Below are 25,234 nucleotides of genomic sequence, written 5' to 3' on the forward strand. Positions count from 1 at the left end.
AAAGATAAATTTAGGGGGTGGGCATTTGGTAGAGCAGATACAATACCACTTGGGATGCCCACAACCATACTGGTGTGCCTGGATTTGAATCCCAGCTAATGCCTTGGGCAGCAGCAGTGATAGCTCAAGTAGTTGGGTCCCTGCCACCCACATGAGAGATGTGGACTGAATTCTGGGTTCCTGGCTTTGACCTGGGTCAGCCTTGGATATTTAAGGAGTGAACCAGCAGATGGGAAGAGATCTGGGTCTATTTCTCTCTCTTTCTCTCTCACCCCCCCCCCCCCACAACACACTCCCTCTCTGTCTCTGCCTTTCAAATAAATAAAACTTTAAAAAAATTAAATAAGTGTGGCTGGCACTGTGGCTTAGTAAGTTAAGCATCTGACTGTAGCACCATCATCTCAAAAGGGTGCCAGTTTGAGTCCCAGCTGCTCCACTTCTGATCCAGCTCCCTGCTATGGCCTGGGAAATCAGTGGAAGATGGCCCAAATGCTTAGGCCCCTTACTCATGTTTTGGGAGACCTGGAAGAAACTCCTGGCTCTTGGCTTCAGATTGGCCCAGCTCTGGCCAGTATGGCCATTTGGGGAGTGAACCAGTGGATAGAAGACCTCTCTGTCTGTTCTCCTCTCTCTGTAATTCTGCTTCTCAAGTCAAGCAAACAAATAAACAATGTTAACTTTAAAAATGTTATTTTGGTGCAAACATTTTTTAAAATCCAGGCATACATAGTTTTTTGATAATCTAATTTTCCATGAGCTTTATTATTATTTATTTATTTTCATTTTATTTGAAAAGCAGAGAGAGAAAGATCTTCCATCCACTGATTTACTCCTTAAATGCCCAAACAGCCAGGGTTGGACCAGGCTGGAGCTAGGAGGCGGCAACTCCACAGGTCTTCCATTATGGTGGCAGGGACCCAAGTGCTTGAGCCATTATCTGCCTCCTAAGGTCTGCATTAGCAAGAAGCTGGAATTGGAAGTGGAGCCAAGACTTAAACTTCAACATTCTGATATGGGATGTGCATATTCCGAAAGGCATTTTTACCACTGTGCCAAAGACCACCCCCTCCATGAACTTGACCCTTGTATGGTCATGTAACCATCGCCATGTGAAGCTATAGATCTTTTATACGCCGAGAAGCTCACCCACGCTGCTCTCCTGTGGCCAGTCCCCCTGACAGTCGCTGTTCTTGGTCTCTGTAATGCTCCAGAATGTCAGACAAATAGAGACATATAATACGTTTTCTTGAATCTGGCTTCTGTTTTTCGGCATAATACATTGAGATTCATCCATGGATATTGCATATATCAAAAGTTTGCTCCTTTTTATTGCTGAATAGTATTCTATTGCAAAGATATACTAGAGTTTATTCATTTTTATTTTTAAAAAGATTTATTTATTTGGAAGACCATTTTGTAAAAGCCTTTTTGGAGACCAGTGTTTTCACTTTTGCTGATTGCATTTGCTGATTTCCAATTGCTGTTGTGACAATTACCACACATGTAGAGGCCTAAAGCCACACACATCTATTACCTTACACTTCTGATGGCCCAGTTCCAACATGGGTCAACAGGACTGCATTCGTCCTGGCAGCTTGGAGGAGAATCTGTTTCTCATCTCTTCCACCTTCTGAAAGCCACCTGCAGTCCGTAGCTCCTCCCTTCATCCTAGAGGTAGCAACATAGCACCTCTGAACATTTTATTTATTTTTATTAGAGAATCTTCCACACACTAGTTCACTCCCAAATGCCTGCAAGAGCTGGGGCTGGGCCAGGTGGAAACGAGGTGCCAGGAACTCAATGCCAGTCTTTCATGTGCAGGGTAGGCACCCAACCACCTGAGCCTTCCATCACTTGCTGCCTCCCAGTGTGGGCGTTTGCAGGATGGTAGAGCAGAGGCAGAGCTGGGACTTGAACCCAGGGGGCATCCCAAGCAGCACCTTAACCCCAAGCACCCACACCTCACGGCACCTTTAAAGCTTTTTCTGATCTCAGTCCCTATCATTGTATTCTTCAGTCTGACTATTCTATCACCTTCTTTCCCTATAGGACCCTTGTGATTACGCTGGGCCCACCCAGATAATATGCAATTCTATCCCCACCTCAAGATCCTTAATCACATCATTAGAGTCCCTTTTCCCAAGCAAGGTACCGTAGTCGCAAATTCTGGGGCGTACGACGTTGACGTCTTTGGTGGGGGCCTTATTCTGCCTACCGCATTGGGTAAGTACACCCAGACATAGACTCACTGAGTTGTGAGGTGGATACTGTTTCACTTTATCAGACACCACCAAACACTTCTCTCAAGTGTTTGTACCACGGAACATTCTCGACACCAGCGTATGAGAGTTCTGGTTGCTCAGCATTCTCACCAAGATTTGATGCTGTCAGCATTTTTAATTTTGGCCATTCCAGTAGAGACGTAGCAAAGTCTCGTTACAGTTGAACTTGCATTTCACTGATTACCAGTGACATTGAACACTGTGCTTACTGATCATTTTTCTTCATGAAGTATCTTCAAATACTTTACCGCTTTAAACAAATGTTGACTTTATTTTTAAAGATTTATTCATTTGAAAGGCATAGTTACAGAGAAGGAGAGACACAGAGAGATCTTCCATCCACTGCTTCACACCCCAGATGGCCACAACAGCCATGTTTGGACCACGCAAAAGCCAGGAGCCAGCAACTCTATCTGGGTCCCAGGCACTTGGGTCATCTTCCGCTGCTTCCTCAGGTGCATTAGTGGGGAACTGGATTGGAAGTGGAGCAGCTGGGATTCCAACTAGTACTCTGATATGGAATGCTGGCATCACAATGTCTGCCTAACCTGCTACACCACAATGCCAGTCCTGGTTTTGACTTTTTTTTAAATGTGTACTTTTTGTTGATTTTAGTCTTTGAGGGGCTGGTGTTGTGGTACAGCGGGTTAAATTGCCACTTGCGGTGATGGCATTCTGCATTGGAGTGCTGGTTCGAGTCCCTACTGCTCCATTTCTTTTTTTTTTTTTTTTAATATTTATTTATTTATTTGAAAGTCAGAGTTACACGCGCACACACACACACACACACAGAGAGAGAGAAAGGTCTTCCATCCGAAGGTTCACTCCACAATTGGTCACATCGGCCAGAGCTGCGCTGATCCGAAGCCAGGAGCCAGGAGCTTCCTCTGGGTCTCCTATGAGGGTGCAGGGGCCCAAGGACTTGGGCCATCCTCCACTGCTTTCCCAGGCCATAGCAGAGAGCCAGGTCAGAAGAGGAGCAGCCGGGACTCGAACCAGCGCCCATATGGGATGCTGGTGCTTCAGGCCAGGGCGTTAACCCACTGAGCCACAGCGCGGGCCCCTCCATTTCTGATCCAACTTCCTGCTAATGTACTGGGGAAAGCAGTAGATGATGCCCCGAGTACTTGGGCTCCTGCCACCCATGTGGGAGAACCAGATGGAGTTTTGGATTCCTGGCTTTGACCCAGCCCAGCCCTGGTTATTTTGGCCATTTAGGGAGCGAACCAGTGGATGGAAGATCTTTCTCACTTGGTCTGTCCCTCTCTCTTACTCAGCCTTTCAAATAAATACAAAATAGACTTTAAAAAATGCTGGTACACTAAAAACAAAAAAACTACTTGAAAGGCAAACCAATAGCAAGAGACTGAGATAGTGAGAGTGACAGTGACAGCGAGACGCAAGAGATGGAGACCAATGTCTTCCATTTGCTGGTTCACTCCTTAAATGCCTGCAACAGTCAGGGCTGGCCCAGTGCTAACCCAGATCTCTGAACTCCACCCTGTCTCCCATGTGGGAGGCAGTGATCCAAGTGCTTGACCCATCATCTGCAGGCTTCCAGGATGAATTAGCAAGAAACCTGCTCAGAAGCAGAGTAGCCGGGACTCAGACTGGTACTTTTTTTTTTTTTTTTTTTGGACAGGCAAAGTGGACAGTGAGAGAGAGACAGAGAAAGGTCTTCCTTTTTCTGTTGGTTCACCCTGCAATGGCCGCTGTGGCCGGCGTGCTGTGGCCAGCACACCGCACTGATCCAAAGCCAGGAGCCAGGTATTTCTCCTGGTCTCCCATAGGGTGCAGGGCCCAAGCACTTGGGCCATCCTCCACTGCACTCCCGGGCCACAGCAGAGAGCTGGACAGGAAGAGGAGCGACCAGGACAGAATCCAGAGCCCCGACCGGGACTAGAACCTGGTGAGCCGGCGCCGCAGGCGGAGGATTAGCCTATTGAGCCGCGGCGCCGGCCCAGACTGGTACTCTGATATGGGATGGGCAAGTGTTGGCTTATCCTGCAGCACCACAATGCCTGACTCCACTCTGCCATTTAAATTTTTTTTTTTTTGTTATTAAATAGCAAGAGTCCTTTGTACTTATTGGATAGAGACCTTGGTTACTAGTATCTCTTGTGAATATCTTTGTCACTGTCTGTTACTTGGCTATTTATTTTTTCAAGTATAGTTTTGATTAAAATTGAAAGCCTAGGATCCATCTTGAAAATCAGAGTTACAGAGAGAGAGAGAGAGCGCGCTTCCATCTGCTAATTCATTCCTCAGATGGCTGCAGTAGCCTCGGCTGGGTCAGGCTGAAGCCAGGATGCAGAAGCCCCATTCAGTGTCCCATGTGGGTGCAGGGGCCCAAACACTTGGTCCATCTTCCGCTGCTTTCTCAAGCAAATTAGCTGGACCGGAAGTGGAGCAGCAGAGGCCTGAACTGGTGCCCATATGGGATGCTGGTGTTGCAGGCAGCAGCTTAACACACTGTGCCAAGTGTTGCCCTGCCCCACCCCCAAGTGGTATCTTAACCACTGCCTTTTGTTGCTATTTCAAACAAATAAATCAATAAAAGAATCTTCCTTTTTAAAAAGATTTTACTTATTTATTTGAGAAGTAGAGTTACAGACAGAGAGAGTAAGACAGAGAGAAAGGTCTTCCATTCACTGATTCACTCACAAAATGGCCAAGAGTTTGGCTGATCTGAAGCCAGGAGCTTTCACCAGGTCTCCCACGCGGAGCAGGGGCCCCAGAGTTGGGCCACCACCTACCGATTTCCCAGGCCATAGCAGAGAGCTGGATCGGAAAAGGAGCAGACGGGACTTGAATGGCACCCATCTGGGATGCCAGCGCCACAGGTGGAAGATGTTTAGCCCACCATGCCACAGTGCTGGCCCCTAAATGAATCTTCTTTAAAAAGTAACGAAAGGAAACTTCATGTTCATCTTTTTGAAAGGCAGAGAGAGCGAGTGAGTGAGTGAGAGGGAGAGAGAGAGAGAGAAAGAGAGGGAAAGAGAGAGAGAGAGCGCGAGAGCTTCCATCTGTTGCTCACTCCCCTCTGGGCCCAATCACCTGAGCCATCACCTGCTGCCTCTGAGGCCTTAGCGGGAAGCTGGATCTCCATGGCCACATCAGGACGCGCGGATACGGGGTGCAGGCAACCCAGCTGTGGCTTAATCTGCTTCTCCACATCCCCGCCCCATTCCAGAGTGCTTCCTTTGGACAAGGTCAGGTGCTAAGACGTGGGGACGTGGCTGTAAATGGCAGTCTTCACCTTCAGGAAGTTTACAATCTAACTTGCTTATTACCTGGACTCCGAGGGACTGAAGGGAGGAACGCCATTCGTCGTTGTGCTCTCAACCTTAAGAAAGAGGCACACAGTCCAGCGCAGTGTCTGACTGCAACCTTCCCAGGGAGGCTCCGGCAAGAGGCAGCAAATCACAAACACGTTCCATTCTCCTCACCATGTCTCAGGAGCCGCCTGAGACACAGACACAGATTTCTCTGCGGAAGTTCACTGATGCGGTTCTAGCGTCAAAGGACACAGCCTGACCTAACGACGGGAAATGGGAACATGGTTGATGTACATCTCCACACCAGCCTATAAGTAGCACTTAGAAATGGAATGAGGCCAGCGCCCCGGCTCACTAGCCTAATCCTCTGCCTGCGGCGTTGGCACCCTGGGTTCTAGTCCCGGTCGGGGCACTGGATTCTGTCCTGGTTGCTCCTCTTCCTGTCCAGCTCTCTGCTGTGGCCCGAGAGTGCAGTGGAGGATGGCTCAAGTGCTTGGGCCCTGCACCCGCATGGGAGACCAGAAGGAAGCACCTGGCTCTTGGCTTCGGATCAGCGCAGCATGCCAGCAGTATCGACCATTTTGGGGGTGAACCAAGGAAGGAAGACCTTTTGTCTCTCTCTCACTGTCTAACCCTATCTGTCCAAAAAAAAAAAAAAGGAATGAAAAACTGAATGGGGCCAGCACTGTGGTATAGCGGGGAAAGCAGTGTCGGCATCCCATGGGGCACCAGTTTGAGTCCTGGCTGCTCCACTTCCGATCCAGCTCTGCTATGGCCTGGGAAAGCAGTAGAAGATGGCCGAAGTCCTTGGGCCCCTGCACCCACGTGGGAGACCCGGAAGAAGCTCCTGGATCCTGGCTTTGGATCAGTGCAGCTCTGGCCTTTGTGCTCAACTGGGGAGTGAACCAGCGTTTGGAAGACCTCTCTCTCTCTCTGCCTCTTCTCTCCCTGTGTAACTCTGACTTTCAAATAAATAAATAAATCTTAAAAGAAAAAAAAAACTGAATGACATGGGTAAAAGGCCAAAAAAAAAAAAAAAAAAAAGGCAGGGTAGCGATGTCTACAGAATGTGCTCAAAGCCATCCATGATTTCATGCTCTTTATGTCCCCTGGATTTTTCAGATGTTTGACAGTGTGTTTCTACAAATGGAACTTTTGATTCTTTTTTTTTATTTATTTACTTAAGGCAGAGATATAGAGAGAAGGAGAGAGACAGAGAGACACACAGAGCAAGAGAGATCTTCTATCTAACTGGTTTACTCCCCAAATGGCTGCAATAGCCGGGGCTGGGCCAGGCCGAATCCAGGAGACAGGAGGTGCTTCTGGATCTCCCACATGGGTGCAGGGGCCCAAGCATCAGGGCCACCTTCTGTGACTTTCCTAGGCACTTTAGCAGGGAGCTGGATCAGAGGTAGAGCAGCTGGGACTTGAACTGGCGCCCATATGGGATGCAGACACTGTAGGCAGAGGTTTAATCTTCTATACCACAGCCATAGCTCCCAGAGGCATCTTTTAATTCAGGAGAAAGCTAGAAAGACAAACAAAATGACTACGTTTGGGAATTCTGTTGCAGGGGGTTTGACCAAAATGATAAGAAATTCCACATCTCAAGGTCAGCATTGTGATACAGCGGGTTGAGCTGCCTACCACATTCAGTAAGCACTGGTTTGAGTCCCGGCTGCTTCACTTCCAATCAAGCTCCCTGTTAGTGAGCCTGGGAAAGCAGCACAAGTTGGACCAAGTGCTTGGGCTCCTGGCCTCGTGTGGCCCAGCTCTGGCTGTTGAGCCCATTTTGGGGGAGAACTAGCAGATGGAATACCCATCTTTCTCTGTAACTCTGCTTTTCAAATAAAATTTAAAAATATATATTTAAGGGCTGGTGTTGTGGCTTAGCAGGTAAAAAGTGTATCCCCACCGGCTCCACGGCTCACTAGGCTAATCCTCCGCCTTGCGGCGCCGGCACACCGGGTTCTAGTCCCGGTCAGGGTGCTGGATTCTGTCCCGGTTGCCCCTCTTCCAGGCCAGCTCTCTGCTGTGGCCCGGGAAGGCAGTGGAGGATGGCCCAAGTGCTTGGGCCCTGCACCCCATGGGAGACCAGGAGAAGCACCTGGCTCCTGCCATCGGATCAGCGCCATGCACCAGCCGCAGCGCGCCAGCCGTGGCGGCCATTGGAGGGTGAACCAACGGCAAAAGGAAGACCTTTCTCTCTGTCTCTCTCTCTGTCTACTCTGCCTGTCAAAAAATAAATAAAAAATAAAAAAAATTAAAAAAAGGGCATCCACATCCCATACGGACACTGGTTTGGGTCCTGGCTGCTCCACTTCAGATCCAGCTCCCTGCTAATGTGCCTGGGAAAGCAGTGGAAGATGGCCCAAGTGCTTGGGGTCCTGCACCCACATGTGAGACCTGGAAGAGACTCTTGGCTCTTGGCTTTCAGATCGGCCCAGCTCCAGCTGTTGTGGCTACTTGGGGAGTGAACCACAGAATGGAAGATCTTGTTCTCTCTCTGTGTAACTCTGCTTTTCAAATAAATAAATCTTTTTTTTTTTTTAAGATTTTTTTTATTTGACAGGTAGAGTTATAGACAGTGAGAGAGAGAGACAGAGAGAAAGGTCTTCCTTTTCCACTGGTTCACTCCCCAAATAGCCGCCACGGCCGGAACTATGCCGATCTGAAGCCAGGAGCCAGGTGCCTCCTCCTGGTCTCCCATGCAGGTGCAGGTGACCAAGCTCCTGGGCCATCCTCCACTGCCTTCCCGGGCCACAGCAGAGAGCTGGACTGGAAGAGGAGCAGCCGGGACTAGAACCTGGGGCCCATATGGGATGCTGGCGCCGCAGGCGGAGGATTAACCAAGTGAGCCATGGAGTCAGCCCCCAAATAAATAAATCTTTAAAAAGTATATTTAACAAAAGAAACTCCACTTATGTAACAAGGGTTGAGAGCAGTGCCAACATTAGCTGCAATAACTTTGGTGTCTACCATGTGCAGAGGCCAAGCAAGCTTAGTATCCCTGTTTTACTTGGGCCCTGCACCCCATGGGAGACCAGGATAAGTACCTGGCTCCTGCCATCGGATCAGCACGGTGCGCCGGCCGCAGCGCACTGGCCACGGCGGCCTTTGGAGGGTGAACCAACGGCAAAGGAAGACCTTTCTCTCTGTCTCTCTCTCTCACTGTCCATTCTGCCTGTCAAAAAAAAAAAAAAAATAAATAAATAAAAAATAAAAAATAAAAAAAAATGATGCAATCGAGGTTCCAACCAGGTTTGTTGGTTTTAAATCCTGACCTTTTTGATTACGCTAAAATAGAAGCAAATTAAAAATAAGGGCAATAATAAACATCCACAGCCAAATCCTGCAGGAAAAGTTCTGTATGTTTATGGCAACGCTAGCCCCGGGCAGGGTAGGTCTGGTTGCTGTGGACAGTCGCAGATCACAACATATTTCTCCTTCCTGGAGAGCTTCAGTCTGTATCTTTTTCCGGAGAAGCTGTCTGACCTCCACGACACATGTTCCTCGTTTATTGCCAGGAATGATGTTTTATGATTTATGATTGATCCGTGCATACCCATACGTACACACACACCCCTTTTTGCTCTCTGGTTCAACTTCAGCGGAAGCACTTGATTTTTGCACCAACAAAGGATTGCATGGACGACATGCGCCAACCCATTAAGACCTCCCTAACTTCAGGCTGTCACCTCAACGGGCAGCGGGGGATGCTTCCCTCGCTTCCCAAGATTTGGGGCAAACAGATCTCTCAGGCTGCACTCTGTAGTGTTTAATTGCATACCATTTTCTCCCTCCACACCTCCTCCCTTACCTTCTCCCCACACAGGCAAGGCGAAAGGCCAGAGGACATGACCTTGGATCATCCTCTGCCGCGGACTCGCAGAGACCTTGGCCAAGTCTCCGCTTCTGTCCCGCTGCCCCGTGCAGCAGTCCCGCGGGAATCCCCGCCCCGCGCCCTCCCGCATCTTATCTCCGTCGCTTCCTCCGCGCGCGCCCACGGTCCCCCACGCCTACGCTGCTCGCGTAGCGGCAGCCTGGAGTCGCCCGGCCCTCTCATTCCAGACGCTCGTTTACGCCGCGCGGGCTGGGAGGGCGCTATTCCCGAACGCGGTCTGCGCTGTGAGCGCGCGGCCGTCCCGCAGGCCGGCGCGGCCTTACGCCGCTGACGCAGCGCGCCCAAGATGGCGGCGTGGTCGTCGTCGGGGGTGGCGGCGGCAGAGGGGGCGGCGGCCGTGGCGGCAGCGGCGACGGCAGCCGTGACGGCGGCGGTGGCGGCGGCAACGGCGCGGGACCTGGGCCGGGGGGAATGAGGCGGCCGCGGCGGGCCAGCGGCGGAGCCGTGTAGCAGAGAAGCGGCTTCTCTCTCCCTGCTTCCTTGACCGAGCCGGGGGCGCGCGCGCGCGCGGCCGTCAGGAGCGGGCTCCCCACCCCTCGACTCCCGCGACCCGCACTGCACCCCCACCTCGGGCCCGGAGGATGATGAAGCTCAAGTCGAACCAGACCCGCACCTATGACGGCGACGGCTACAAGAAGCGGGCCGCGTGCCTCTGTTTCCGCAGCGAGAGCGAGGAGGAGGTGAGGCGCCGGGCCTCGCGGGCTGGGGGGCGCGGGCGCGGGGGGCGCGGCCGCCGCGGGAGGGTGTGCCCGGGCCGCGGCCAGGGCGCCCCGCTCGGCCCCGGGGAGGTTCCGACGGACTTCCCTGCGGGGCGAAATCGAGGGGTGGTGGGGGTGGAGGTCCGGAGCGCGGACGGCGGGGCGGAGGGGAAGTGGCTCCGTGCGGCGGCGGCCGGAGGGGGACGCCAGCTTGCGGCGGGGCGCTCGGGGCCGGCCGCCTGTCACCCGGAGTCGGCAGCGGCCCGGGAGGAGCGTGGCTTTCGGCCCAGGCCACAGCGCGGATCCAGGAAGGGCAGCTCGTCGCTTGTCAGCCCGGCACATGTGTGCGGAGGCCGCAGCGCACGAGGCGCAGGCCGGCCTTTGTGGCGGAGAAATCGTCCCGTTCTTGGGCCGATTTGGGGTTTGCCGAGGGATTAGGTGTGTCTGAGCGCCGGGGGGTGGGGGGAAGATGGAGGGCGTTGTGCACCGGCCAGAGCCACTGTTTGATTTACAGCGCGCTGGCTAGCCCCGAAGGGGTAGCCTGAGAAGAAAAGGCATCTGATAAAATAATCTTTGCGGACTGAAAATGTTTCCTTTTGCTTGGAAAGACCGAAAGGATTGTTTGAGATCTGGGCCCTGACATTCCTCCTCTGCTAGGACAACAGAAATGTTTGAGAACAGTCTCTTTTTTGCTTAGGGTACTGAGGAAAAAAAAAAAAATCTTAGCTTCCCAAAGCCGTTTCTGTGGTGATGGAGGGAATTCAGAGAGGGCCCATGGTTTGTAAATCCACAAAGAATAGCTGCTTTGGAAATTCGTGAGATGCCTGTGGGAATGCATGTCTCTTGTGAGCGCGGTGGTAAAATGGCAGTTAGGGTGGAAACAATGAAAGACAGGGAAATTCAATCTGTTGGATTCTGGCGTTCCCCAGTGGGCTGAGGTGGCGGGGCAGCGGGACAGCGCCTCGGTGTTGAAATGGGGGAGAGGAACTCGACCCGTTAGTTATGAAAAGGAGCTGTGATGAAAGAGACAGATGGATTACCAGGCGTTGCTGTCCAGAAATGTTTAGGAGGAAGTGGGCATGTAAATTACTACCTGAGGAAAATTAGTGCAGCGCTAATGGTGGTGTCGGGCCATCTCATGGGTACCCTCCTTTTAGCGAAAGAGAAGGAAAGGAGATTTAGAAATAGATACTTTGGGTCCTAGTATACATTATAAAAGTCCCCCAAAGCGGATGCAGTGTAATAGTGATAGTGGGCAGTAATTATGCCCTGTTTTGGAATAGATAGTGGAGAGAAGTAAATATGATTGGTAGCGGTTACTGCTGCAGTCTTTGTTCTCCTCATTATCATATCATATTATGGGATATCAGATGGGATCGCAGGCTGTTAACTGGAAGGAAGATGAATTAGCATAATAGCATGTCTTCCTACACTATGGGAGTTAAGTCTGTGAGCACCCCAATTATAAGTAGTAGGGTATGTAATTTAGTTGTATGAATGATGCAAGACTATGTTTTAAAAAGCACACTTGAAATTGAAAACATGTGAATATTCTGGGTGAATTACAACTCCTTTTTCATAAACAAATTAACGAAGTCTTGTCTCTCCATGTTCTGTTAAAGTTTTATTGTGTGCATAGCAGTGTTCATGTTGCGTGCTTAGTTGCGTGTTTAGGCTACGCCGCTGCCTCTTGGAAGTCAGACCAGGCCTAGGACTTGCCTTTTACGAGCTTAAATTTTTAAGCTATGAAACAAGTCTCTGTAGTGGATTAAAACATTTGAATGATCATGGAGTTTGCTTTAGTGCATTTCTTTTTGAACATTGGTTAATGAGCAGAATAATCATGCAAGTCTTTAATTATACATTCAGTGAGTGTTGCAGCTGAAGCCTGGGCAGACCAAGAAAATTAATGAAATGAGCCCATTTTAGACTTGCTCAGTTCAATTAAACATGCATGTATTAAAGGGCCTACTGTGGGTATAGATAGCACTGTGTCATATGTGATCTAAAGATAAGCATCCCCCCCTCCCCAGTACTTATAGATGAGGTCCTTTAATTGAGAGGGATTTTGGACCACAGCATAATCTCTAGGGTGCTGTTCAGCACTCAGATTATATAATTGTGTTGGAAGGGAAGTAATTTGTTAGTTCCAGGAGAACTTTTATGTTCTCAGTAGACGTGCCAAAGACTGGAAGTATTAACTGCCACACATTGTGGGAATGTGGGATTCAAACATAATGGGACATTCAGCCCAGTTTTGGTTTTTAATGAGCACTAATGGCTATAATCAAGATGGAGTAGTTTATAGAATATTATTAGCGTTAATGCAACTGTAATCTAAGTATAGCCAGGACCTTGATTTTTAAATTTAATTAACCAATGTCAGGAAACATACATACAATGTGAAGAAAAAGAGATGAAACTATGAGAGGATAATTGACCGTCAGTCAAACCCGTTAGCGTTCTGTTTTTTCAGCCCTAGAAACCTATTTACAGGCCAGCAGTGAGGGCAGTTGAAATTCCGATCCAGGTTAGGATGTGTGAACATAGTTAGCGAGTTTATGGAGCATTCACTGAGCACAGGGCCTTGTAACACAGCAAGCAAGGAGGGAGCTCAGAGAGCAAACAGACCAAACCTCTGGCTGTTTTTCCCTGTTTATAACAAGAATTAACAGAAAAAATCCCACATTTAAAAGTTCTTCTCAGTGTTACCAGTATTTTGGTAAATTAAAACCTCAAGTTTGGGGCATTTGTAGTAACATAATTCATTGCGGCACTTTGAACCTGATGGACAGTGGACAGTCTCTTAACCAGTTGCCCTTTAACCAGCTTGGCGTACCGGTGAGGTCCCGCGCACGCTGCTTGGGCTGATACACCCCAGCCATGGAGCCTTTAGCCATGGGATTTTTGCTTATGAAGAGTCAGTTGTATTTATTTCTGTGTCTGCTTATGCTCATCATACTTGTTACAGTCAGGCAGTGAAATATAGTGTAAGCTAGTGAATTTCAGATAGGAAGAACAGGTTTGTGAGGAGTGTTTCAAATGCTTTGGATAAATTATAAATGCAAGTCATTAAAATAAATCACATCTCATATAGACACGTAAACTGGCAGATTGGACAGGGGCTCTTAAAAGTGTAGATGTATTCTGTACATAGATTACTTTGTGAAGGTTTTCAGGTTTTTGTTCTTTCTAGAAACCAGGACTTGGGGAAAGAGGTTAGTTGTTATGGGTGTGGTATATGAAAGAAAGACAGCTGGCATTTCAACAATAGATTCATACTACAAAGATTAGCAAATAAATATTATATTTTCAATCTGTCATAGTCTCCACTTGCTACTTCATCATTAGTAGTATGGAAGACTGGAACATCCTTCTTGAGTAAGTTTTGATTATTCTGAATTGGGTACTAGAACATTCATTTTCTGTCATGTTGTTCAACCTTGGCCTTCTTGCATCATTCCATTTTCCCTTCTCCCCATTCCTTTCTTTTTTGGAGTCTGACAGAAGTGAGAGACACTTCTTTACATCAGTAGAGTGGAGAATGTAATACAGGCATTAAATTTTTTTCTTAATTTTTAGAAAGAACTTCCACCTGCTGGTATACTCCCCAATGCCTGTGATAGCCAAAACTGGGCAGGCTGAAACCAGGAACCAGGAACTCAGTCTGGATCTCCCACGTGGGTGGCAGGGGCACAGATACTTGAGCCATCATCAACACAGGCATTTTAGATCCTGAACTGTCTAGGAGTGTGAGATACTCTTAGAAAGGTCAGTGATGCAGAGTGTACGTCAGATGACATCATGGTGCCCGGAAAAGGGAAAGCTCCTAAAGAGTTTGTTTAACCCAGGGTGAAAATGAGCGCTCAGGGCTGGCGCCGTGGCATAGTGGACTAAGGCTCTGCCTGCGGCACTGGGTTGAGTCCTGGCTGATCCTCTTCTGATCCATCTCTCTGCTATGGCCTAGGAAGGCAGCAGAGGCTTGGCCCAAGTGCTTGGGCCCTTACACCTGTATGGGAGACCTGGAAGAAGCTCTCGGCTCCTGGCTTTGGATCAGCTCCGGCCATTGCACCAGCAGTTGGAATACCTCTCTATCTGGCTCTGCATTTCTCTGTCTGTAACTACCTCTCAAGTAAATAAATAAAAATCTTAAATGAGTAGTCATGGATTGCGTCTGTTAGATTTACCTGTGTCTTAAAACTGTGCTTAAAAAGAAAGGATGGGGGCTGATGCTGTGGCAGGTAAAGCCGCCACCTGCGGTGCTGGCATCCCATATGGGCACCGGTTTGAGTCCCAACTGCTCCACTTCCGATCCAGCTCTCTGCTGTGGCCTGGGAAAGAGTGGAAGATGACCCAAATCCTTGGGCCCCTGCACCTGTGTGGGAGACCCAGAGGAAGCTCTAGGCTCCTGGCTTCAGATTGGCACAGTGCCAGCCGTTGCGGCCAATTGAGGAGTGACCCAGCAAATTGAAGACCTCCCTCTCTCTCTCTCTCTGCCTCTCCTGTGTTAACTCCATTTTTTTTTTTTTTTTTTTTTTGACAGATAGGGTTAGACAGAGAGACAGAGAGAAAGGTCTTCCTTCCATTGGTTCACCCCCCAAATGGCCGCCACGGCCGGAGCTACGCCAATCCGAAGCCAGGAGCCAAGTGCTTCCTCCTGGTCTCCTATGGGGGTACAGGGCCCAGGCACTTGGGCCATCCTCCACTGCCTTCCTGGGCCACAGCAGAGAGCTGGCCTGGAAGAGGAGCAACTGGGACTAGAACCCGGCACCCATATGGGAAGCTCGTGCTACAAGCGGATGATTAAACAGGTGAGCCACAGGGTCAGGCCCATACTCTGACTTTCAAGTAAATAAATAAATATTAAAAAAAAAAAAAAAGGGTGGGCTGGTGCCGTGGCTCACTAGGCTAATCCTTCGCCTATGGTACTGGTACCCCGGGTTCTAGTCCCAGTTGGGGTGCCGGATTCTGTCCCAGTTGCCCCTCTTCCAGGCCAGCTCTCTGCTGTGGCCCGGGAGTGCAGTGGAGGATGGCCCAAGTGCTTGGGCCCTGCACCCCATGGGAGACCAGGAGAAGTACCTGGCTCCTAGCTTTGGATCGGTGCAGCGTACCGGCCATAGCGGCCATTTGGGGAGTGAACCAACGGAAGGAAGACCTTTCTCTCTGTCTCTTTCTCTCACTGTCTAACTCTGCCTGTCCAAAAAAAAAAAAAAAAAAAAAAAGGTTGAAACTTAAACTTTGACTTGAGCTTTACCATCAGAAGCCCTGCATCATTGGGAAGAGGGAGCTGCTGCTGCTGCTTTTCTCAGAACTTGAGCTCAGTAGGTTGGATGGGGAGGTGATGGGCATTGGAGATCCTCGGTGGGCAGAGACCCTGGTGGCCTGAGTGTGTGTGTCTGCAGACTGCCCCAGAGGAGCAAGAGGAAGGACATCACTACAGACCACAGCTTCCAGTACTCTTGAGAGAGGAGTAAGGCACAGGCGGCAATCCCAGAGGCCATAACCATGATGCAGGGCTTCCAGTCCATCCCAAGCTGCTTGAGGAGTCCCCCCCACCCCCACCCTTTTTAAAAAATATATTTATTTATTTGAAAGGCAGAGTCAGGTCTTCCATCCACTGGTTCACTCTCTAAATGGCTGCAGTCGCTGGAGCTGGACTGATCTGAATTCAGGAGCTTCTTCCGGGTCTCCCACGCGGGTGCAGGGGCCCAAGGATTTGGGCCATCTTCCACTGCTTTCCCAGGCCACAGCAGAGAGCTGGATCGGAAGTGGAGTGGCCGGGACTCGGAACTGGCACCCATATGGGATGCTGGCACTGCAGGAGGTGGCTTTACCTGCTATGCCACAGCGCTGGCCCCTTGAAGAGTTCTTTTGTAGCATATCTCAGTCATTGTCTAAGGCTCCTGTGAGATCTTGATGGATGCCTCGATCCAGTCACATGACCGGATGTTTTTGCTTTTCATTTCTCAAAATCTTTCCTGGGAGGTTTTGTTGTGGTTCCCTTTCTGCCTTCCCAGGACCAGTTAGTTATTTCTCCTGTTGTGTCCTTTTCTGCCTCCTTCCCAAAATGTGAATTCTGGTCTGAAGTCAGACTGTAATCGCTCCCTCTCAGTTTTTAATTTTTGTTCCTTGGGAAAGGAAAGGTTTATTTCAGCCTACAGTTTTGAGTTTACAGGTCAGGATCAGGCTGCGGGATAGTCTGGAGGCTGGAGGCTGGAGGCTGGAGGCTGGTCACAGCCTAACCAAGCTCAAGTCTCTCTTTCTCTGTCTCTCTCTCTCCCTGGAAATTTTATTTATTTGGAAAGCAGAAATGGAAGGAGAAACAGAAAGAGAAGGAGATCTTCCATCTGCTGGTTCACTTCCCAAGTGTCCACAATAATTGGGTCTGGGCCAGGCCAAAGCCAGGAGGCAATAACTCCATCAGGGTCTCCTGTGTGGTTACAGGGGCCCAAGTACTTGGACCATCCTCTGCTGCTTTCCCAGGTGCATTAGCAGGGAGCTGGATCAAAATGGAGCAGCCAGGATTCAAACTGGCTTAACCTGCTGCTCCACAATGCTGGCACCCCCCCTCCCTTTGTTCTTTAACCATGCCTTGTCCCGATCCTGCTTTTCTGTTTTTGGGGATTCTCATTTGTAAAAAAAATAGTGCTGTATATCTACTTTGTGAAACGAACTGTATTTTTCTTCACAGCCTATTACAAAAAGGAAGGGCCCATGTTGAGGAATACATGTTTATTCATTCCTCAAACACATGTTGTTGCGGGTCCTACTAAGGACTAGTCAGCATGCCAGACCCTGGTAATACACAGATAAAAAGGCTGTGGTTCCTCAGAGCCAGCGGCCGCCCCGTGTCCATTCCCTCCTATCTCTCTAGGCCTCTAACTCCTACAGTTGTCCTCTCTTGCACACTGTCTCCTTTTTAGCTTTATCCTTCCCAGGGCAAGCAGTGTTAAGAAAAGAAATTATCCCTTGACCCTAAATTTCCTTCTTCTATCTAACATTCCGTTTCTCTCTTCCCTTTCATGACAAAATATTTCTGCAATTGCCGTCTCCACTTTCCTTCTTCCCATTCTCTCCCCACCTCATTCCAGCTAGGGATTTTCCCCCACATTTGCTGAAGCCAGTTTGTAAGATAACCTTCAAGTTGCTAAATCCAGTGTCCAGTTGTCAGTTGTCATGTTACTTGATCAGTCCTTTCTTTTTGAAACACTTTCTTCATTGTGCTTGTAGGACCTCTCTCTGGTTCTCCCCTCCTTTTCTGGTGCTCCTTCTTAGTGCTGTTGTGTATTCCTCCCCATTTTCCTGACTTCACCCATTGTAATGTATGCGGGCTCAGTCTTTGAACCTCTTCTCCTCCCTGCCCCCATACAGTAGGTGATCTCATCCAGTCCCATCTTTAAATATACCAAATACTTCCAAATGTCTATTTTTGGCCCTGACCTCTCTCCTGACTTCAAGACTTGAATAGCCTACAATCTACTCAATATTTTCATTTGTATATATGATAGACATCTCAAATATTGATATCCAAACTGAAGTCTTTTATTTTGTAAAGATTAATTTATTTGAAAGTGAGAATTACGGTGAGAGAAGGAGAGACAGAGAGAGCTCCTCCAACCGCTGGTTCACTCCCCAAATGGCCACAATGGCCAAGGATGGTTCAGGCTGAAGCCAGGAGCCAGGAGCTTCATCTGTGTTTCCTGTGTGGGTACAGGGCCCCCAAAGACTTGGGCCATCTTTCACTGCTTTCCCAGGCACATTAGTAGGGAGCTGGATTGGAAGTGGAGCAGCCGGGACGGGACTTGAACCAGCAATGCCCATGTGGGATGCCAGCACTGTGGACAGAGGCTTAACCTACTACACCATGGCGCTGGCCCCCAAACTGAAGATTTGATTCCATCCACCAGAAAACAAAGCAACAACAAAAATACTTGGTCTCCTACAGTCTTTCAGTAAAAGGAATCTCTATGCTATCAGTTGCTCAAGTTAGAAATCTTGGAGTCATCCTTGATTTTTCCCTTTCTGTCATCCAGTCTGGCAGAGATTCTAAATCCAACTATGTTTCTTTAATAGCCTTCATTGTGCTTTTCTTGCCTAATCCAGTATTGCCTCTTGCCTGGATGTTAACTGCTATGTCATCTTAACTGGTCTCCCTGTTGCTGCTATTATTCCTCCAATCTTTTTCTGCCCCAGCTTCTGGACTGATTCTTCCAGCATTCCGGGCACTTCTCTACTGCAGTGGTGTTTCGTCTCACTGTGACTTCCATAGCACGGGTGGCTCTGACATCATTTCTTACCTCTTTCTCTCTGCTCATCCCTCTACCAGCCCCACAGTTCCCTGTGCTACTTGTCACCCATATGTCTGCATGGCTCACTCCCTTACTTAGCTCTTTGCTTAGTTAGCATCTTTTCAGACGTCTTTAATGATCACCCAGTATAAAATAGCAGCAGTCCATTGTCACTGTAGGTTTCTAATGCTTCTTTTTTCTTGACAGCACATAACTAGGCATGACACTAGATGTGTCATTTGTTTATTGCCCATTTGCTAGCACTAGAATGGAAGCTAGTTCTCTGAGGATAGAGATTTTGTCTGTTTTATCTGCTTCTGTATCATTAGTGCTTAGGATATAGAGATGCTCAATGTATTTGTTGGAAGTATGAATGAATTAGTTAAACCCTGAAATTCCTCCTCCCTCCCTCCCTTCCTTCCCCTCTCTCTCTCTCTTTCTCTCATAATCTCTCTCACGGTCTCTCTCTCTCTCTCTCTCTTTGAGGTTTATTTATCCATTTGAAGTCAGAGTTAGAGAGAGGGAGAGACACAGAGCTAGTGATCTTCCATCAGCTGGTTATCTCCCCAAGTGGCCATAATGGTCAGGGCTTAGTCAGGCCAGTCTCCCTCATGGGTGGCAGGGGCCAAAGTACTTGAGCCATCTTCCGCTGTTTTTCCAGGCCATTAGCAGGGAACTGGATCATAAGTGGAGCAGCTAAGACTTGAACTGATGTCTATATGGGATACTAGCATTGCAGGCAGCTTTTCCTGCAGTGCCACAACACTGGCCCCAGTTCCTGCTTTCAAAGAAATATATATTGGGGTAGGTGTTCAGTGCAGTGGTTAAGCCAGGGTTTGGGGCGCCTTTCATCCTGTATTGGAGTGCTGGGCTTGAATCCTGGCTCTGCTTCTGATTACACCTTCCTGCTAGTGTGCACCCTGCCCAGGGTATGGGTTAGGGAGTTGGGGGTTGGGAACGAGGGTGATGGTTCAAGTACTTGGTTCCCTGCCATCCATGTAGGAGACCTGGGTTGAATTCTGGGCTCCTGGCTTCTGTTCTGCAGGTGAAGGATTTCCCTTTGTTTCTTCCACTCTGCCTTTCAAATAAATAAATAAAAAAAAAAAAAAAAAAAAAGGCGCAGCAGCTGATGGTGTAGTGTGGAACTGATGGCCAAAATACACAGTGCTAGCTAGTGTTTAACAGTAATGTGTTGATAAATATGTTTCAGAAAAGTCCCCTGGCTCTATTTCTAGTGTCTTAAGTGACAGGCTATCTGTTAATCTTGAATATCAACTCAGTTATAGTATGTGTGCATTAGGTTGTAAATCTTTCTTCTTTGTGGCTAGTCCTATGATAGGATGTTAAGATTTCTTTCAGACATTGAACTTGCAGTTCTGTGCCATCTTGCCGGATTTCTGTTGGCTGGTTAATATGCCGAACTGATTCCCCAACCCTAGTGATGCAGTGTCCAGAGGCAGGGGATTTTAATTTTGATGATACCCTGAGATCTTTTATCAATGCATAAGTAAATATACAGACTACAGTGAGGTGGTCATTCAGTGACTTGTTGGTAGTGGTTCATAGTCTAGAATGTATATCAAATCTGGGTTGTAAAAGTTAACATTAGGATTATTTGGAGATGGAGCTGATAGGGATGGTCATAAGATTTCCTGTCTGTCTGTCTGTCTTTCTTTCTTTTCTTTCCTTTTTTTTTTTTTCTCTTTTTGGCAGCAGAGGGCATATACTCTTATCTGCTAGTTCTCTTCCCAAATGCCCACAATGCTCAGGGTGTTGGGCCAAAACAGGAGCTGGAAACTCAATTCAGGTCTCCTAAGTGGGTGGCAGGACTCAAATATTTGAGCCATCACCTCTGCTTCCCACGGCACACTACAGTAGGAAGCTGGAATCAAGTGCAGAGCTGGGATTTGAACGTGGGCACTTTAGTATGTGTCTTAAATGCTGCACCAGTTGTCTATCCCTGTCATCAGCATTTTGTTCTAAATATAGGTAAAATGTGTAAGAAATGTGATGTACGGGCTGGTGTTGGGGCACAGCATCCCATATCACCTGGTTGCAGTGGGGGAAGGTCCTGGTGCCTGGGCCCCTGCCACCCATGTGAAAGACCAGGATGAAGTTCCACGCTTCTGCCTGGCCCAGGCGTGGCTGCTGCAACCTTCTGGGGAGTGAAGAAGGATGGAAGATCTCCCTGTATCTCTGTGTCACTCTGCCTTTCAGATAAATAAGTAAACCTTAAAAAAAAAGTTTGTAGGTGATGAGTTTTGAAGATTTTATTTATGTTAACTTACAGAACAGAACAAAGGAACTATAAGAGGCAAAAAAAAAAAAAGATGATGTGAATAAAAGACGAGTAAGGAATTAAGCTTAGAAATAAAATCCTCAGACTTAAAGTTTAGTAAGGAAACAGAGATGCAAAGTTAATTTTTTGAGTGAAATATGGTGAACACTGAAGAAAATATCCTTGAATCCACTTTGAGAATGTCGGCCCTAAAGCAGTGTGTCTACTACAGGAGTCTCTTCTCCGGTCTTCCTCATCTTTTGAGCGGGGAAGACTGTTCATTTACCCAAGCCTTGCTGGCTGCTGTTTCGGTGAACAGTGGTGAACAAGGCAGACAAATGCCTTTTCTCTTGGGACACACGTGCTACAGATGTGGGGAGCCAGTACGTGAGGAAGTGTATCAGTCAACATGATGCTTTTAGGGAGCAGTGAAGTGGCGGGCAGAAAGTCAGTGTGTGATAGAGCTGCCAGTGGAGTGGGGTTCTGTCAAGTTTTGATTTGGTGGCCCCCTGAAAGGCAAGGCAGAGGGAGGAGCGATGCATACCTCCCAATGCAGGGATGAGCTCTGCGTGGACGTGGACAGTGTTGCTGGAGGCCAGAGGGGCGGGCAGGATGAGGTGCGGGGATGGGGGGGTGGGTGGGAGATGTTGGGGATGGAGGCCGTCAGACTGTGGGGCCTGCTGCTGCTCTGGTTTCCCTGCAGATTGCCTCCTTTCCTTTGCGTGTGAAGGTGGGAGGGACAGGATGGGGAGAGTTAAGAGTTTGGGACCCCCTCTTCCCTGTTTCTTTATTTGAGAGGCAGAGAGACAAGGAGAGTTCCCATTCGTCGATTCACTCCCCAAGTGCCTGCAATGATTTGGCTGAGTCAGAGCTGGAGCCAGGAAGTGGGAATGCAGTACAGGTCTGCCACAGGTAGCAGAAACCAGATACTTGAGCTGCCACCTTCTGCCTCTCAAGGTGTGCATCAGGAAGCTGGAATCCAGAGTGCAGCCAGAAATCGAACCCAGGAACTCTGTCGTGGGATGTGGGAATGTTTTATTTTTTTAAAGATTTATTTATTTAGGCGACGCCGTGGCTCACTAGGCTAATCCTCCGCCTTGCGGCGCTGGCACACCGGGTTCTAGTCCCGGTTGGGGCACCGGATTCTGTCCCGGTTGCCCCTCTTCCAAGCCAGCTCTCTGCTGTGGCCCGGGAGTGCAGTGGAGGATGGCCCAAGTGCTTGGGCTCTGCACCCCATGGGGGATCAGGAGAAGCACCTGGCTCCTGGCTCCTGCCATCGGATCAGCGCGGTGCGCCGGCCGCAGCAGCCATTGGAGGGTGAACCAACGGCAAAGGAAGACCTTTCTCTCTGTCTCTCTCTCTCACTGTCCACTCTGCCTGTCAAAAAAATAAAAAAAGATTTATTTATTTATTTATTATTTGAAAGGCAGAGTTATAGAGATGCAGAGGAAGGGAGGGAGGGAGGGAGGGAGAGAGAGAGAGAGAGAGAGAAAGAGAGAAAGAGAGAAAGAGAAAGAGAAAGAGAAAGGTCTTTCATCTACTGACTCACTCCCTAAATGGCCGCAACGGCCCAAGCTGAGTAGATGATCCAAAGCTGGGAGCCAAGAGCTTCTTCCTGGTCTCCCATGTGGGTGCAGGGGCCCAAGGACTTGGGCCATCTTCAGCTGCTTTCCCAGGCCATACCAGAGAGCTGGATCAGAAGTGGAGCAGCCGGGACTCGAACCGGTGCCCATATGGGATGCCAGCACTGCAGGTGGTGCCTTACCTGCTGCACCATAATGCCAGCCCCGGGATGTGGGAATCTTTTTTTTATAATTTTTAAATTTTTTTAAAATTTTTTATTTCACAGAATTAGACAGTGAGAGACAGACAGACAGAGAGAAAGGTCTTCCTTCTGTTGGTTCACCTCGAAATGGCCGCTATGGCTGGAGCTACGCCGATCCAAAGCCAGGAGGAGCCAGGTGCTTCTTCCTGGTCTCCGGGATGTGGGAATTTTAACCCAGTATATTCACCATTAGGCCAAATACTTGCTCTTCAAACGGCTTTTTATTCTATTCCAAATGGGAAGTGAACAACTGAGTGCCATGAACGGTTGTCTTAATGATGGTGTTTTTGTGAGCATTTCCAAGAGGAGACGAGTTTCTAGGCCAGGTGTCTGAGAGCATGTGAAAGAAGTATTACAAAAGATACAAAAATGTAAATCTAAAACAAGTAGAAAACCAACTGTTAGAAAACAAGAGTATTATAAACATAAAAATGAAAACAAATTCATCCCTTAAATAGACTTTCTTTGTGTACAGTCAGCTGATTTCTTTGTTCACAGAACAGTAAAGTCCTTTTACAAAGCTGCTTGAACTCTGGGTTGGTTACTTAACACATCTCGATGTGCTTGGTAAGAGCAGCTTAGGAATGATGAACCCAAGTAGATATGAACTCCTTGGGTGTGTTGTGCTTGTATTTCTGTTAAAACAAAGGATAGTGACTTGAGTATTTAGGAATCCTGATAAAATATGCATTAAGAGAAGTTACATACTTTCATAAAACTTTTTAAATTTCTTTAAAATTTTTATTTGAAAGAGTTACAGAGAGAGAGGTAGAGACAGAGAGAGAGGTCTTCCATCCACTGGTTCACTCCCCAAGTGGCCTCAACAGTCAGAGCTGGGCTGATCCGAAGTCAGGAGCTTCTTCCGGGTCTCCCATGTGGGTGCAGGGGCCCAGGACTTGGGCCATCTGCTGCTGCTTTCCCAGGCGCATTAGCAGGGAGCTGGATTGAAAGTGGATTAGCTGGTACTTGGTGCTAGCACTGCAGGCTGGGACTTTAACCCACTATGCCACAACGCTGGCCTCAAATTTCTTTATTTTATAAAATGGTTTATTTATTTATTTGAGAGGCAGAGTTAGAGAGAGAAGGAGAGAGGGATCTTCCATCCCCTAGTTTACTCCCCAAATGGCTGTAATAGCCAAGGCTGGGTCAGGTTGAATCCAGGAGTTAGGAGCACCTCCAGGTCCCCCACATGGATGGCAGGGGCCCAAGAACTTGGGCCGTCTTCTGCTTTTCCAGGTGCAGTGGAGAGCAGCTGGATTGGAAGTGGAGCATCTGCTTCTTAAACTGGCTAATATGGGATGTTGGCTTTGCAGGAAGAGACTTAACCCATTATGCCACAATGCTGGCCCTTACTTTTTTTTTTTTTTTTTAAATTTATGAAGAGCTTTTAAATATGTGGTCATTGTGATCATACTTGAAAGTTTGTTTACTCAGGGTGTTCATTTGATTCCTCTGCAGATGTGACTTGGCTGTTAGATTCACACTTCATCGTGGAGTGTGCTAAGCCCTGATCCGGGCTTTTACATCTATTACTGTGGTGTTGGTGCCTTTCCCAGTTTTGTAGTTTTTGTTGTTTGCCTCTGATAATAATAAAACAAAAGTTAGATTTTATTGATATAGTGAGTTAGGGATATAATTCAGTGAGTTTCTGTGCTTAGTATTATATACTTACGACAATTTTATAGGCTCAACTGTTTAATTAGAAGCTACTTTGGGGCCGGCACCGCGGCTCAATAGGCTAATCCTCCACCTTGCGGTGCCGGCACACCGGGTTCTAGACCCGGTTGGGGCGCCAGATTCTGTCCCGGTTGCCCCTCTTCCAGGCCAGCCCTCTGCTATGGCCCGGGAGTGCAGTGGAGGATGGCCCAAGTGCTGGGGCCCTGCACCCCATGGGAGACTAGGAGAAGCACCTGGCTCCTGGCTTCGGATCAGCGCGATGCGCCGGCCGCAGCGGCCATTGGAGGGTGAACCAACGGTAAAAGGAAGACCTTCCTCTCTGTCTCTCTCTCTCTCACTGTCCACTCTGCCTGTCAAAAAAAAAAAAAAAAAAAAAAAAAAGGCTGCTTTGGGATTTTTCTTTGCCAGGTGCTATGAGTGCTTTTTCTTTGAAAAGGCTTTTTTTTCTCTGTTACAAAGGTAATGGTATTGTATTGTTTATAAGGAATGCTTAAACTGAGTTTGAGGTTTGTAGAATGTAGCATCAAAGTCAGAGGTGGGGAACCTTTTTATTGCCGACGGCCATTTGTGTATTTATAACATCATACTCAGGCCATACAAAAATACCAACTTAAAAATTAGCCTGCTATAGATTTATTGAATTTCAAGTCCCACTTACAGTCATGTTGTTCGAGCCAGAGAGAATGATTTTGAGGCCTTATACAGTCTGCAGGCTGGACGGTCTCCACCCCTGATAAGCTTTAATCTGTTAGCAAGATATGATTGAGAGTGTAAAGTCCCTAGAGAAGGGATGGAGCGGAGTGTTTTAGGAATTTGTAGGAGTCTGTGATGAGTGATAAGCTGCCACGTCAGGGATGGCTTTATGGATTATACAGGATCAGACCTGATTGACTTGGGTGGACTACGTGGCAAAATTAGAATATTCCAGAAGGAGCACATTGGGTTAGCTACTTAGGCCTAAATTCATAGCCTTTGGAAGCCTGATTTTCAAAGAAAGCTCTTAT

General features: G+C 48.2%; 1 protein-coding gene and 1 long non-coding RNA gene across 2 annotated transcripts in view; one reads left to right on the forward strand and one right to left on the reverse strand.

Annotated features, from left to right (window-relative positions):
- Positions 1 to 1,361: 1,361 nt before the first annotated feature.
- On the reverse strand, positions 1,362 to 9,602 carry LOC108177419 (uncharacterized). Its single transcript, XR_001794217.3, has 3 exons — positions 9,381 to 9,602; positions 5,576 to 5,820; positions 1,362 to 1,668 (listed from the first exon to the last, which is right to left on the reverse strand). It is a non-coding gene; the product is annotated as an uncharacterized lncRNA (long non-coding RNA).
- Positions 9,603 to 9,719: 117 nt separating this feature from the next.
- Positions 9,720 to 25,234, forward strand: part of NUDT3 (nudix hydrolase 3) — a 106,015-nt gene continuing 90,500 nt past the window's right edge. The window contains exon 1 of the mRNA XM_051854821.2: positions 9,720 to 10,144. Coding sequence (XP_051710781.1) covers positions 10,046 to 10,144 — 99 coding nt within the window. The 5' untranslated portion in view covers positions 9,720 to 10,045. The remainder of the gene's footprint in view (positions 10,145 to 25,234) is intronic.

The sequence above is a fragment of the Oryctolagus cuniculus genome, chromosome 5 (genome assembly GCF_964237555.1).
Source record: "Oryctolagus cuniculus chromosome 5, mOryCun1.1, whole genome shotgun sequence".
Taxonomy (NCBI): Eukaryota; Metazoa; Chordata; class Mammalia; order Lagomorpha; family Leporidae; genus Oryctolagus; species Oryctolagus cuniculus.